Genomic DNA, 16,751 nt, shown 5'->3' on the forward strand with positions numbered 1-16,751 from the left:
AAGCTCAAAGTACATTTAATTTATAAAAAGGAAACACTGAGAGTGTTCTTTGCTTGTGCTTTGTTAATGAATTGCATGTATCTTGTATGTTTTAACCCATTCCTTAGGGTTAGAAAGAACAATTGTCCCTCGCAGCTTCCCGTACATAATCTGCTGTTTTGTTGACACTTTTCTCCATCAGCTGACTGCCCGCTGAGAGACGATGAGCAGCTCCGTACAGACTGACCTCCTCGGCTTAATTTTCTCCGGCGAACAATCGGCAGATTTCAGGAAGCCTCTCTTTCATGCTGAGGAGAGCAGCAGCTGAGAATGGCCGCTGTTTGCTAACGAGTTACTGACCATTAGCCAGCTAGCAGCTTTAGCTCCCAGCTAACATCCACCTTCTTTAACCCGATGTTTGGAGAAGTCATGGAGGGCATTTTATACAAGTGGACTAATTACATGACAGGTAAGGACTCTGGCTAATATGTTTTTTAATATAATTTGATTTCAGACCAATTTTATTTTATTATTTTGCTAATGTTAATTGCGTTACAAATGTTCCTTTCAAACTCTTAAGCAACTAACATTAATTAAAAACTGTTTAAGCGATGGAGAAACACATAATATAAATAATATAACCTCGAATAAATAAATATGGAGATATTTATAATAATTTAGCAATGCCTATGAGCGTAAATGTTAAAATGATGTACGTAAACATTACAGGTAAACAGTTTCTATTTACCTACATAATTGTACAGTTCATTTACTATTGCTTCATAATAAATCTATATTTTTCACATTTCTGTGTGGCTCTAAATATTTAAGTTAAAAATAAACATTTTCTATCAAATCTTTTTGTCTTTTTTTAGCCGCACTGTCTAATTGAGAAATATTAATTAAAAAATAAACAGGTAACAGTTGGAAGGACTTGAAGTTTACATGAAACAGAAATAGTTTGTGATAATTACTCATGCTATTTTAATACAATTTAGTCACTACGGTTAAAAATAATATTTAAAAAACTGTCTTTATTTAGTTGCTTAATAAATATTTTTTAATATTTAATATTCATTGGGTTAATTGTTCCTATAACAGTTTATTCTGTTCACCTATACAGTTCTTATGCTATTCAGTCAGTGCAGTTACTTAATAATTCAAGTAACATAAAAATGACAAATATTTATTTTAATCACATTAACTGACTTTAAGTGTGTTCCTGAATGAACCTGTGATATAAATTACAGGACATGTTGGAGGTACATAGCAGTAACAGGGGTGTCCTGATTCAGTACTGATATCGGAAAGTGGTCCGATATCAGTCAAAAATGAGTATCTATCTATTATATCGGCCTGCATCTAAAATCTCAGGTTAATATCACTTGATCAGGTCTTTTTCTAGCATGCCACATGACAGAATCAGTATTAGAAGTATGTATGATTCATGCTGGTATTGTATTGGGTCAGTATCAGTATAGGTCAATACTCAGACCTGCAATATCAGTATCAGAAGGGAAAAAGTAAATGAAAACAAGTCAGGGTTTGTGATAAATGGTTGTTTGTTTATCTACATAGAATAGTGACAATTCAGAGTATGTAAATAATGAATAATTATGCATCTTTACCATATATTAAGTGTTTATTTGAAGGTATTTCTTAATATGCTTAATATAAATTGTAGAGAATGCAAACATTTTATAAACACTTAAATTCACCAAATATTACTTTATTTTTTATGTCAAATCTTATTCCATAAAGTAACTGGGGTTGCAAATGTAAATAATGTTCTGACATAGATGTGATTCCTATTGGACCAAATCTGTTTTTAATAGAAACACAAACAGCAGCGGATAGCTACAGAGTCCTATTCTGCTGCAGGAAACAAAGACTGAGCCCAGGACCGGGGTGTGAGGAGTTCAGTATTTAACCTTTATGACAGCAGCATAACTTGTCTATTAATAATAATGGTGGATAATGAGACCGTGTTTCCCCACCCTGATTCACAGGACATGATTATCTGTAGGTTTCTGAAGCTTTTTTGTTTTTGCTGCTACAAAAAAAAGAAAAGTCAGCTAAAGCAGTAAGTTGTCAGGTTGTGTGAAAGCCTGTGTGCTGCTGCAGATAAGCATCTTCAACATGCAGCATTCTGGCCCAGGGAACAGGTTGAACTCTGTCATCTGGAAATTTAAGTGTTGTGATTTGTTACTTTCAAATTCTGACTCATGTGACAACTTGGTGATTCTGAGACAAACACCGACAACGATGTCAAAGTACTGAAGATGTGCTGCTTTTGTTATGAAGGTAATGGTGCTAATCCTGCCAGAGAAGACAAGGGTGGAAGGTTTTCCTTTAAGTGGAAAACTAATTTCCCTTGAGAATAACAGTTCACACTTTGTCTACAGATAGAATGTTAGCAATGTAAACGTTAGCACTTGTATAGTTTGAGGTTTGAGTAACAGCTTTTATATGAGAAGGGCTTAAAGCTGAAAAGCATGAAGCTGCACTGGAAAAACAAATGGTAATGTTGAACAAATATGAGCAATATTATATCAGTTCCAATCACCAAAGCAGGTGTAAATCTGTCTGTAAAACCTATTGACTGAGGTTTATTCTTGCCCATTTGTAAGTATTCATACCACTTAAACTTTTCCACATTTTGCTATATTAAATCCACAAACTTCAATGTAATTTAGGTGATTTTATATGATAGACTAAAGAGCATAGTTGTCAAGTGGATGAACATTGTGGCATTACATTTTAGTAGAGATAAAAATCTGAAAAGTGTGGTGTGCTACTGCTGAGTCAGTACTTTGTAAAGTCACATTTTGTTTTTACTCCAGCTGTGAGTTTGTTATGGTTTGTCTCTAGCAGCTTTTCTTTGGAAATCTGAATGTTTACTGATATGACCATTAGTGAAGATCTTGCTACAAAATTTGGAACCAGCTGTTGGTCAGAACTTTGACTGGACCATGCTGTTGTATGTCGGGGTGTGTGTTGTAAAATGGTTAAAATCCAGCCGAGCTTGTGGTTGCAAGAGGCCAAAATGTGAAAAGGTTCAGAGTCCATTTTACAGGTCGCTGTTTTCTGAATAAATTTAGTTTTCTAACACAGATTCCAGATCTCCGATTCAGACAATCGATATGACTGTGGAGAAATTTAACATCCATGCACCCATTTGGGAATTTTTTAGATTTTTTGTCATCTAGAATAAACAGTTTAGTTATAATACAGTCTGTTTCAGATAAACTTCTTCTTCCATTGAGCTATAGCGATGGTAGATTGTCAGAGAAGGTCAAAGGGTTTACAAGATCAGGTGGAATTGTTTTTTTCGTCAAAACTAATCTGCTACCGATCCCTGTACCATTCCTGTATAAGTTTATGTAATGTTTATTTTTTACTGTAAATCCTCCTCTGTTTAATCAGGGTTTTATGTTGGGTCAGATTGTTCAGGATTACAGGAAGTATCTGAAACAAAGATGTTTATGTAGAGTTTCTGTAACATTAAAAAATAGAGAAGCTGATCGTAGACCAGATACTTTCAGCCTCCAGCCGATTTTCCATGAACTCTGGCTCCAAAGCCAGATTGTTAATCCAAAATTAGCTGCAGAAGGAGAAATCCAACACAAGAGCAGCTGCAAAAGGCAAAATGTCTCTTTTATTTACACGACTTGCAGGTAAGCTTGTCACAATAAGGACTTAATTAATTGCATGATAAATTAAAATAAGCTCAATATTTTTGAAGAGCAACCTTCTTTTCAGAGAAATCATAATCCACTTTATTTATGTTTTCGGTTGCATGTGGTTTTTACTATCTGTTTTATTAACTCGTTTGTTGTGTTTTATTTTGGATATTTAAAATGTCTTCCAGTTCCTGTGTGGAGTGTTGTTTACAAAATTAAAGTTTATCAATCTTTGACGGGACAAGCTTGCATTATTTTGCCATTATCTTTATTAGTTAATTAATCAAAACAACAATATTATTTATTGCAATGATTTTTGCCTTCAAAATTAACGTTTTTCTGTTTGGAGAAGACGGAGAGTTTTGCAGAGAAATCTATGAAACGGCTAAGCCTGTCGCAATAAGCTATAAATCGATGAATCACATCAGAAGTTAAAATGAGCTCAATAGTTTCCATTTGGTGAACAGTTGTTAAAGAGATGCTGCCCTTAAAAATGATTGAAATGTCGACATTTTGAGAAACGTTGCAAACATTTGACAACCAGTACAAAGTCTGGTTGCCACTTTTGCTTGTTTTTCTTGTCTAAACTGACTTTTACTGTTAAAATAAAATTTTGGCTACAGAGACTTCATCATCCACTTAAATTATTGTTTTGTTTGTTTATTTTGGATATTTAAAAATTGTCTCAAAATGACATTATTGTTTATTGCAATAAATTGTGGCCAATTTATCGTCCATTAAAGTTGTTGTAGTGACAGGCCTAGAAACCGTCCTGTCATTTGCCTCTGTTTAGTCTGATGAATTTGATGGCATTAAAGTTTTGAAGTTCTGTCAGGTTTTTTCAGAAATCTTGTGGGATGAGTGTGTGTTTTGTGTCTGCAGGCTGGCAGCCGCGCTGGTTCGTCCTGGAAGACGGCGTGATCTCGTACTATGACAGCGAGGACGATGTCGCGAAAGGCAGCAAGGGATCCATCAAGATGTCCGTGTGTGACATTAAAGGTTGGTCTGCCTGGCCCGGTCTCCTTACTGTGAAGGTCAGTGTATCCAACCACATGTTGTGTTTCAGTCCATCCCACAGACTCGACTCGCCTGGAGCTGATCATTCCCGGTGAGCAGCATTTCTACGTGCGAGCTGTTAATGCCGCAGAGAGGCAGAGGTGGCTGGTGGCGTTGGGATCCTCCAAAGCTGGAACTCTGGAAAGCCACAAACACAGAGGTACGTTGTGATGTAATCAGTTAACTTGATCAATAAAGCTTTGTTATTGTAAATAAACTTATCTGATCGGTGTGTGTGTTTGTGTGTTTGTGTTTGTTATCAGGTTCAGACTGTCTGAAAACCAAAATGTCTGAACTTCGTCTGTACTGTGACCTCCTTGTCCAGCAAGTCCAGACTATCCAATCACAGCACAGTGGAGACGCAGAAGACCCACCCACTTCAGAGGTAAGAAAAAACCAACCTGTTTGGATTAAACCGGCCTAAACCTAGGTCAGAAATGACCACAAGCTAATTGTAGAGAGGAAAATAGACATTTGGAATCTTTGTTCTCAAAGTAAAGAAATTGTACTTGGCATTTTGTCGCAATAAATCAATTAATCGCATGATAATTTTAAACCAGCTAGATCATTTCTATTTACCAGATTGTTTTTTTTTCTCTCTTTTTACCAAAGATTCACCTTTGAAAATGTGTTATTGCATTATTATGCCATCACTGTATGTTACTTGAAAATGGCCTCAAAGCAACAATATTATTGTTTACCGCAATAACTTCTGGGACAATTATTGTGATGGATCTTTCCAACATGTCATCCAACACTGATTCAACTGAGCAGAACTTCACCCTGGATGTTAAATATGATGGTTTAACTCTGTTCAGGCCTCGTTGCTCAGTGCCACCTGTGAGACGTTCATCAGGACTTTGGAGGAGTGTATGAGCCTAGCCAACCAGAGTTTGACCCCGGACCTCCGACCTCCTGAAAGGGTAATTTAGTTTTCATGTGCATTATGTCATGCACTGCATGTTTGGACAGTTATTCTTTCTTGTTTTGGACGCTGTGCACCATAACAACGTTTAGACAGTTGCTATGGTGTGTTATCATATCAACAAGGTATTCATAGTCTCTCTGCTTGGCCAGACAGAGACTTAAAAAGGAGAGGCAAAGCAATGGAAGTGGATCAGCAGAGATTCTAAGACCTGATTTAGTCATCCAGGAAATGTTACTGTTGAGTATCGTCTCTGCTGCCCTGACATTGAGCTGTTAGCATGGCATACAGCAACAGTCTTCAGTCAGAGGCCTCTTAAGATTTGTTGCGAGACTGACTGCCACAGCATCACCATCCACAACAATTCTTGGAAGCTACTTGGATGATATGAATTACAATAACATTAATTTCCCCTTTAGAATACATAAAGTATTTTTTAATTGAAAAAAAAAACTATAAACTAAAACTTGCAAATATTAAATGTCCTATGCATCTGCTCTTTTGTGAAATTGTGTGATTTATAAAACCAACATTTTCCAGTCTGGTTTGATCACGTTAGCATCATAAATGTTTCTGTCCCTCTGCAGATGAAGCGCTCCATCAGCCACCCTGGTACTTACAGCTTTGACAGGTCAGTTCACCAGTAAACCCACAGCAACACCGTGAAGACTTCAGAACTGAGGAGTAAAAAAAACGAGTTGATCAGTAAATGTATTGAAGCTTCTTTCTTATCATTAAATTCAACCAGCTGCAAAAAAATCTCAAGCTTTTATCCAGATCTCTGTGACTGCCAAACCTTTTCAGGTCTGAAACATGTTTGTTTTGTTTTGTTGTTTTCTACCTCCAGGAGGCAGTAGTGCTGCATCTCACTGCTTCCTGCAGCAAAGTGTTTTTCAACGTTTTTCTGAGCTGTGAAATTCCTGCTGAGATTAACTTCAATCCTCTCACCAGGAGTAACTCAGGAATTTTTAACAAGGACAGAAAAAACGTGTGGAAGTTTTTACTACAGAAAACAGAGAAGTCTTTATTAGCAGAGCTTGACAGACATGAGTTGAGCATTAATTAGTAGAAAATGTAATAAAAATGTAACAAAGGCTGCACTGAATCATTTTTGTTGGTTAGTATTAAAGAAAACATTTCAAATGAACAGAACCTCAGTTGTTGAGAGAAGAGCCACCACCTCAGACATGTTATGTGTTTTAAAAACACACCACCAGCAGTTTTTAAATCGTTTTTTAAAGATTGACTTTTGCACTTAAATAGCAAACAGTTTCTGAAAACATCTTTTTGTACAGACAGGTTTCAAATGTCAGTCAGACTACATTAAGTGTGTTCCAACCTGCCTGGTGGATCAGGTGTGTTAAAGAGGCTAATCTCCCTCCAGGTCAGGCGTACTAAAGGAGTATGTGAGTGGAGGTCAGAGGTCAGCTCCACGCAGACATCGGACGTCCTCTGACAGCTCCGTCTACGAGACTGAACGTAAGACTCAGACATTTTACTGAATGTTTAAATGAGTTATGTAAAGACTTTCTACATAAGTACTAAAACCCCTCAAACCTGTCTACATTTTGTCACATTTCAGCCACAAGCTTCAGCGAATTTAGTTTTTATTTTATGTGACAGGGCAATAATGTTTGGTGGAAGAAAAATGCTTGAAATGTTCCTCTGACAAAGAGCCACAGTATTTTGACTGGTAGCCATTATTGCCAGTTTTGAGCACAACTAGCTAACATGCCAGTCATCAACATTAGGTCCACAAACGCTTAAGAAAAGGTGGAGGTCTGGCTACAATTTTTAAATCCAGTTTTCACTGTCAACAATCACACATAAAATCATTTCTCAGTTTTGAACTCCTAGCTTTTGAACTAAAATTAACTGTACCAATTTTGTGTGTGGTGATTTATCGTCTGCCAAAGTTCAACAAGGACTTTATTCATGAATTCTCTGAACTTTTGGCAGGGATTGCCCTAGAGCACGATCGTATTTTAATTATACGTGATTTTAACATACACATATGCTGCCCAGATAAACCTCTGGTGAAGGACTTTTTGGACTTGATTGACTCATTTGATTTTATACAATCTGTGGTTGGACCAACACATTCAAAGGGCCATACTCTGGATTTGGTGTTATCACACGGGCTTCGTTTGGATATCATTGAAATCTTTCAGACTTGTATTTCAGATCATTTCCCTGTTTTATTCTCTATTAAGATTTCACCTTCTGTGGTTACAAGCAATGCTAAACCTTTACTTTGTCGTACCATTAACTCTGATACTGCTCTTCAACTGAATGCAATCTTAGCTCCTACTACATTCCCTACTGATAACCTTGATATTGAAGCTCTTATTACAAATTTTAACAATGTCTGTTCTAATGCTCTAAATACTGTAGCTCCTTTGAAAATTAAATCAACTAGAAGAAAGAAAGTTTTGGAGCCGTGGCTTAATGAAACCACTCCTGCGCTTAGACGAGAATGTAGGCGCGCTGAGAGGAGGTGGAAAAAAGATAAACTGCAGGTTTCCTTTGAAATTTTGAAAGACAGTTTAATTAATTATCAGAATGCTGTCAAATTAGCAAAATCGAAATATTTTATTACTTTTTTAGCTTCAAATAGGCATAGGCCGCAAGTCCTTTTTAATGTCCTGGATAGGATTGTCAATCCCTCGATTTTATCTAGTCCTTTAGGCTCTGTTGAACGTTGTGAGGCTTTTTCTATGTTCATTATAGAAAAGATTGAAGCTCTTAGAGGCTTGAATAAGCTGGTAGATTTAGATTCCCATGGAATGCCACAATGTGCAGCTATTCTAGAGCATTTTCAGCCAGTTTCTATAGATGAACTGACTTTGGTTATTAAGCATTTGCGGCCTTCAAATTATCCATTGGACTGTCTTCCTACTCGTCTGATAAAAGACATTTTTCTGATTTTTGGCAGCTATATTCTTACGGTGATAAATACCTCATTGCAGTCAGGTTGTGTCCCATCTACTCTTAAACATGCTGTGGTCAAACCCCTTCTTAAAAAAAAATTCTTGAGAAATTAGTTTTTATTCAGCTTGAAATGTTTTTAAAAGACAATAATATAACTGAGAAGTTTCAGTCTGGGTTTAATGTTGCTCATAGCACTGAATCTGCCTTGCTCCGAGTGTATAATGATCTCCTCTTAACAGTTGATTCAGGCAATGTTGCAGTTTTATTACTTTTAGATTTGAGCTCTGCATTTGACACTGTAGATCATCAGATTCTCTTACATAGATTAAAACACTGTGTTGGCCTGAGGGGCTCAGTATTCGAATGGTTTAAATCTTACGTAGAAAACAGAACCTTCTCTGTTCATCTTGACCAATCCTGTTCTGGGGCCAGACCATTAAAGTATGGTGTTCCCCAAGGGTCAATTTTAGGCCCCATTTTGTTTATCTTGTATTTACTGCCTCTTGGTAAGATTTTCCAAAAATGTAATATTTCCTTTCATTGCTTTGCAGATGACATCCAGATTTATTTGCCCCTTAAAATGCAAAATGGTACAAATGATTCTCTTCAGCTGTTGATAAACTGTTTAGCTGAAGTTAAATTATGGATGGATAAAAACGTTCTTCACCTCAATGAAAGCAAAACTCAAGTTCTATTATTTGGTCAGAAACTTCAGACTACGAATCCAGATCAGATTCTTGGTTCTTTAGCTAGGTCTTATCAGACCTCTGCTAGGAATCTTGGTTTCACTTTTGACAGCTCTTTAAAACTAGATAAACAAGTTAGTTCTGTCGTTAAATCGAGTTTCTACCACCTTCGACTTTTAGCAAAAGTTAAATCTTACTTCTGTTTTAAGGACTTTGAAGGACTCATCCATGCCTTCATAACAACTCGTCTGGATTACTGCAACTGTTTATATAGAGGGATGGAAAAATCACAGATTCAGTGACTTCAAATGATCCAGAACGCAGCAGCACGGCTTCTCACAGGAACCAGGAAGCCAACTCTGGCATCCTGGTTCTCACAGGAACCATATAAGGCCAACTCTGGCATCTTTACACTGGCTGCCTGTCTTTTATCGAATAGATTTTAAGATCCTTTTGTTAACTTATAAAGTTCTAAATGGGTTATCCCCCCCCTTATCTTCGGGACCTTTTAAATTTCCAGTCTGTGTCCAGAACTTTACGATCAAATAATCAGTTATTACTTGCAGTTCCTCGAACTCGACTTAAGAGGAAAGGAGATTGAGCTTTTTCTGTTGCTGCTCCTGTTTTATGGAATAACTTACCTTTCCAGATTAGATCTGCCCACAGCCTGGATCATTTTCAATCACCTCTTAAAACTAATTTTTACTCTTTGGCATTTAATTGATGTATTGTTTTTACTCTGTTTTGTCATTTGTGTTTGTACAGCACTTTGGTGCAGTTTTATACCCGTTTTAAAGTGCTATATAAATAAATTTGACATTGACATTGACATAAAGAGCTACACCAACTTTAGCAGAAGCTAATGTTAAAGCTCTGACTTCCATTCAAATTCTATCTGTCCTTAAACCTAACACATGATCAATAATGGTTTTAGATATTATATTTAAGTTCATATCTTAGTGTTTGTGTTTAGTTGTTGCTGTACATCTGAAATAAAGTTATTAAGAGTGAAAACAAGAGAACTGGAGGAGAGGAAAAGGAAGTGCTGCGTAAACAGTTTTCACTCACTTCAAAGTAAGAGCATGAATGTAAACGGCTAACTCCTTGAAGAATAGAGGCCTTTATATAGCAGTTGTCAGACAGTAATGTGGGTAAAGACCGAGGGGGAAGACGTGCAGCATCACTCATCGGTCTGCATCGAGGACTGAGGCCTCCATACCTGAGTTGTGCTTCACATCTGCGCCAACGTCACTCTGCCCTACTTGAAGAACTCAACATCTGGTGACTTCATCATAGACGTTGCAGTTTATTCAACTGAAAGTTCACAAAACAGCCAAGTAAATTAGTGCTTTAGAATTTATCCAAAAAATAAATTTAGGGGAAACTAAGTGCTAAAATTAGCAAAAGTCAAATGAAAAATTAGCTCCTTCATTAACACATTAGTGGAAGTGTTCTCACCACTGGTTATTGCAATATTGATGAGTGTAAGGACTTCTTGTATGCAGTACATAGAAGGACATTGTACTTCAAATTTAATGGATGGAAACATGCCAGTGAAATATTCTGACTGTTGGACAGACTTGCTGCCTTCATTGTCCAACCTGATGGATTTTACCTAAAGAATGGCAGGGAAATGGTGATTAAAGAAGAGTCAGAATGTGGGTAAATATCACCTTTAAAATATTCAGCAAAGGTATGATTGTTTTGTTTTGTGATATTAAGGCAAATTTTCTTTTTGCAAGTATGAAAAGTCGTAAATTCAGTAAGTATTTGGGCCCTGTTACTCCTGAATAAATTCCAGTTGTTTTCAGGAGCATTCTGTTTCTGGTCAGACGTTTGTTAGTGAACAAACAGCGTCATGGCAACAGGTCAGGGAGGAAGATGTGGAGAGTTGGGTTATAGAACGATACTCTGACCTTCTCTGTCTTGCTCTCTAGATGAGTTTCCTGTTAGATGTGTGGCTGAAAAACTCGGGTTGGTGTGACATTTGTCTTGAAGCTCCTTTCCTGTTTTTTCAGGTTTGCTGCCGGCTCTGAACGGCGACTCGTCCTCCATCCCGGAGGAGAGGGGAGGGAGCGCGAGCCCGAAGACCACGCCCACAGACACAGACACCGACCTGTCCATCTGAACACCCGACGCCCGACGGGGTGGACAGGAAGGAAAGGTCATCTTGGTCTAGGATTTTTAGGATCGTCCCTCCTGTGTTTTCTCCACAGAACCAGCTGAGGACTTCAGAGTCATTCAGTTTCTTTCTGTCGGTGGTTCATTCAAACTCTGGAGAGGTGGGACTCTGTTTGGGAGGTGGGGTGCCACCATGCCGTTCCAGATGAACGGTAGAAACCCGGGTCCCTTTCCAGTGCTACCCCAGCTGGTCGTTCCAGGCAGCTCTATGTGAACATAATGAACTGTGAATTGCTGGGTTTTGGACATGCGCTGCTTTAAAAGGACCCCAGAATGTAAATCTGTCTGTTGGGACGTTTTAGTGGCTCTGATGGTGGCGTCTCTTTGGACGGTAGAACTCCATCTCCATCTGTGACGGCTCTGATCTCAAGCTGTTCCTTACAGAACAACCTCATTGAGTAATTCAAATGGACATTTCTCCACAGACCTCTGCCACTTGTCTGACTGCCTCATCTTATTACTACGGTGAAGTGAATCCTACAACTGATTGATGTTTCTTTAAACTGACCTCAGTTTACAATTATTCACCCAAATTCCATTGTTAGTAAGCAGGTCCAGTCCTGAGGAGGTGGACGAGCCGCAGTCGGGTCAGATGAAGGGAGCTGACTTGTTACTGACAGCTTCAATGTGAACATGTGGCTTTGGTAGTATTTGCATTTTGCATTCACTGTATTTTAGTAGTGGATTCCAGTCCAGTCTCACTCTAAGACCATGATGAAACTGATTTTTTAAATTTTTCTTAATGAATGTCTGTTGGGAACAGATTTGTTGAAGAGGTGATAAAACTGGTGGGTGCTGGTTTACTGTAAGTCTGTCTTTAACTGTTCTGATGTTACAGAGTCTAGATGTAAAACTTTAACTGGGACATTTTTACTGGATTGCAAAAGTAGGAAGTGATTTTGTTTGTAGCTTTGCTCCAACCACATGACTGTTTGTACCTAACAGTGCAACATTTTTTTGTACCTGATTTAAACAACTGATGGTTTCAAGTCATTTTCTACCATCAACCTGCAGTCTGCTGTCAGGACATGTAGGTCTGCAACTCCAATAAAGAATATCTGCAGTTACTTGGGTTTAATCAGATGTCACAATCTCTTTTATTTCTTAGGGATCAACTGAATCAAACAGGGATGAGAACCAAGATAAACTCATGGAAACACTGAACTGCAGATAAACCAAGATGTAAAGTTATGATGATTAATAATACTGAGACATCACCAAACTGACAAAACACAGAGCTGGAGTTTAATTGGTTTAAGTCACTGGAGTGATTAGATATGATGCCTTCCATAATGATTCTTAGTGCCATTGTGATGCTAGAAAATCTTCAACCACTAGGTGGCACCAGAGTTGAAGTGTTTGAATCTTGTCAGCACAATGAGCAGCAATACTTTCCACCCTTGAAGCTTCAGCAGCACACTGCTGCCCACATCTTCATCACAGCAGTAGAAAAATAAAAATAACATACTGGTGGGAGAAAACCCTCTGCTTTCCTAAATGACATAGTTACTCTTCTCTTTCACTTCATGAGAGATGCTCAGAATGCCCCATCTTCTACCAATTAACTACTTTACAGGAGTGATGAGCCACATCGCTCCTGTAAAGTCTAAACTTCAGCAGATGTAGAAAATGTTCCAAATATTTCGCCATTACAGATTATAATGAGGGATTCTTCATAAATCATATTCATAATTATACCTACAGTATATGTATCTTATAAAATGTTTTAGATGATTTTAAAGTCATAGTCCAACCTTTAAAAATTGTGATCCTGAACATAACAGAAACTGAATGTAGAAGATATCTGAAATGATGTGGTTGTGGTTTCATCTTAAATTGTACAACAACTATTTTTTTTCTTCTTTTTGTTTTTTATACCTCCTCTACCCTAACAGTGATTGGCTCTCAGATCTTCATTGTCCTACATGAAGCAGGCATTGCAGGGTTTGGGGTGTGATCCGTTCTGGTGATCCTCAGTAGATTACAGGACTCTAAACTATTTCAAATGGTTGTTTTATGTAGAAGCAGGTCAGTCCTGGAGGCCCTTTGTGCCATCGATGGTCATTGCTGCATTGATTTGGTGTGGAATGTTTAAGCTGCGTCTTCATAACTTATATTCTGTTGTGGCACTTAACATGAAGTAATAAAAACCTGTGTTTTTTTTCTGTGACTATGATTTTTGATCTGTCTGCATGCGCCTGACTGACGGCTGTAACGTTATTGCTTGTTACCAACAGATGCACATTTTACACTCCTGTAAAGAAATCATGTGGAAACAAAGAAAAAAATACCGGATAGTCATGAAAACTCTCAAATCTTAACTCATGCCAAAATTTGAAGCTGTTGTATTTTATATTTTCTTGGGCAAACACTTAATTATCTGCATTTTTTAAAAAGTCATATACATGTCTCCACACAAATTCACCACAGCTTGTAATTTTTCCACAGGCAAAATGAAAGTATTCCGTAACCATGTATTACCTTCTCCAACATAAAGTCTGTAAATGTGGCTGTTTTTCACTTTAAAGTGATTCCGTCAGTGTTAAGGCTCTGAAAGTGGATTAAAGTGACAACAATGTAATGGATTATTCTGATTATCATACAGGTGTCTGGAACTTCATGATCTCTGTTACAGGAAGTTTCTTTAAATTCAGTATAAACATTTATACTGAATTTCTATCTGATCACGGATTGAAGTCTGTGATCAGATCAGTTTATACGCTGCTTCTTAATTTTCTGTTGCGAACATTGTTTGTCACATCATGATGAAACAACATTTTCATATTTTACTCATGAGAGCATCAGCTAAGTGATAATACCCATCAGGTTTCATTAATGTGATTTAGCCAGATCTTGTTTGAACATGTGAAGAGTGTGTATGAAAATAAAATATGGATATTAGGAGAAAGTTCTATTGTATTAAAAGAAATCAAATTTTAAGATGAGCCAATCATCTTGGAATTACAATCTTAATTCTTAGAGATTTTTTATTGCAATGTTTAATCAGTCAGTGTTTATTTTGGAACCAAAGGAAATATTCTGATCACTTGTAGTTTTTACATTTGTTGGGTAAATAATCAGTGCAATTCTCTTAATGTGGATTTTACTCAGCCCAGTTTCCACAATGTCAGACTAAAGTTGAAGTAAATGGTTTTTGATTTTTATATTTATAAAGTAGAAAAATTTAATTAATCTCCTGAATTCCTTTTATGTTTTTATTACAGCCTGGTTATGTTGGCCAAATATCAGGATCTGCCTTAAGAGCTGCACAGAGGGACATGTGTTTGTATCGCATCTGATTTTTATTGTCTGAATAAAGTTTTTGAAGCTGATTCAGAACTCTGCATATTTAACTTGTGTAAAAATGTCTCAATATTCAACCTCTGTTATGCACACACACCCATCGTCTGTCATGTTCAAAAACCTGAGCTGCTCTGCTTCTCATGAACATTTCAAATTACAGACACCATGGACACCAGGCACAGTTCCCACTTCTTCAGAATTTACTCAAGTACAATCTAAATGTTGCAGTCATGACCTGATAATGTTAATAAGCAGATGTTCTGTTGAAGAATGATTTGCATTAGCAGTTAATTTTTATTTATTGCTATTTTAGTGAAATCAGCAGCTTAGCTGCTACCTCTACTAACAGGGTTTTTTGGAACAAACCTCTTTGTATTTCAGTGTATAGCTCTCTTTAGGTTTAATTTGTCCTTCAAATAGCTTTTTCTGGTGCATTTGTTTTAACTAAGAAACTAATACCTGGAGTAAAAAGCATTTTCACAGGATTAATGCTAAAGTTGTGTGTGTGATGTACAACTGCTCTGCCAGTCAGAACGACTCCCTGAAGAAGACATTTTTAACGTGGGAACCAAATCCTTATTTCTGTTCCCGCAAGCGACTTTTCTTTCATTACATCTTTAGAGCTGCTGTCTGTCGTTTTGTGAAGCTTTCCAGGCCAGAAGAGACTCTGAATTCAATTTGTTTCGGTCACTACAACCACAGGAGCTCCAGGTTTTTAAATGAGTGGTGGTAAATCCTGGGTCTTTCTGGAGCTCCACCAGCAGCAAAAACACTTTCCTGTAACATCCTGGAGGAATTACATCACTACCACATAACTCTTTTTATTCTTTAATCATGTGATGATAATGACAAATCATTGTGATTTCATAATGTCTTTTTTCCTTCCAAGGTCAACAGTTTTTTTTTTTCTTACTAGAAAAAGAAGAGGCTGAGAGAATGTCTCATCACTTTACTTTTATGCCTCTCATGCTATTAGTATACAGTTGCACCAAAATCATATTTGGCAGAGCGTGACGTCACGCCCCACGCTGAGGAGGTCGACCATTATGAGTGGAAAATGCAGGAGCTAGTTTCCTGCAGACAACAGAGCAGTCTTTTCTACATCACCTTTACTGAGCAGAAATGGACGGATTCCAGCAGAGTGGAATCAACAAGAGGCTCTTTGTGTGATCTGAGAGCAGCTTGTTCCACCTACAGTAACTATTAAGCCTCTCCAGATGTCTGTTGAAAAGAAAGGGTTTCCACTATGGGTGCCAGCAAACATGCAAATACATCTCTGAACTAATGCAGGGGACAGAAGATAGAAATCAACCACAGAGCAGCTGAGAGTCAGAGACCAGAGAAAAGATGTGAACTGGTTGTTTTTTTTAGGTTTATTTTATAATAAAATGCTGCAAGACATGTTTTTCTGCCCGAGACTCAAACCGGACTGAGAACAAACGGTTGAGTCCCAGTCAGAGTGAACTCCGTCTCTCTCCCAGTGACTGCTAAAGATTGGCACCAGAACTCCCAACCATCCAAGGACAAGATGGTATAAACAACAGATGATAATCAGATGTGTTAAATTAAAGTGTTCTATGTTAAAATGTGTGTAATTGCATTCTGAATCTGTAATGATTTGGATCTGAATTAAATTAAACTGGACTAAAATCTTGGACTCAATCTTTTCTGGGACTGAATTTACTGGGACTGCTAAAAGTCCTGGACTGAAGTGGACATAGTGAGGGGAACCGGTCCGTTGAAATAAAATTAAATCTACAAAAAATGTAAAAATAGACTATTTAAAATGGCTGGCTTGAACTTGATTTCTGTTCCTGAACTTAATATTAATTCTATGGTAAAATGGATTACATTATATAGAAATAAAGCGTTAAGCATTGCACCCACTCTCTCCCACTTGGTAAAATTTGCTACCATCACGTCAACATAAAAATGTCCATCTATCTTGATTCCTTTTCTTCTCTTATCTCCATTTTCTTTGCTGTCATTTGTCCTCTCTGTCCTCAG

The 16,751-nt window shown here is 37.4% G+C and overlaps 1 protein-coding gene and 1 long non-coding RNA gene across 2 annotated transcripts; one reads left to right on the plus strand and one right to left on the minus strand.

Annotated features, from left to right (window-relative positions):
* The first annotated feature begins 107 nt into the window (after positions 1-107).
* On the plus strand, positions 108-14,773 carry plekha3 (pleckstrin homology domain containing, family A (phosphoinositide binding specific) member 3). Its single transcript, XM_015022419.1, has 8 exons — positions 108-448; positions 4,545-4,661; positions 4,729-4,878; positions 4,982-5,103; positions 5,537-5,641; positions 6,231-6,274; positions 7,028-7,122; positions 11,279-14,773. Exons 1-8 carry the CDS (start codon positions 394-396, stop codon positions 11,386-11,388), a joined length of 798 nt encoding a protein of 265 aa, XP_014877905.1. The 5' UTR covers positions 108-393; the 3' UTR covers positions 11,389-14,773.
* Positions 713-4,507, minus strand: LOC106939858 (uncharacterized). The gene is made up of 2 exons (XR_001422932.1): positions 2,496-4,507; positions 713-2,458 (listed from the first exon to the last, which is right to left on the minus strand). It is a non-coding gene; the product is annotated as an uncharacterized LOC106939858 (long non-coding RNA).
* Positions 14,774-16,751: the final 1,978 nt, after the last annotated feature.

Source organism: Poecilia latipinna, unplaced genomic scaffold, assembly GCF_001443285.1.
Source record: "Poecilia latipinna isolate Pla-1442-1.1 unplaced genomic scaffold, P_latipinna-1.0 Scaffold3003, whole genome shotgun sequence".
NCBI classification, from domain to species: Eukaryota; Metazoa; Chordata; class Actinopteri; order Cyprinodontiformes; family Poeciliidae; genus Poecilia; species Poecilia latipinna.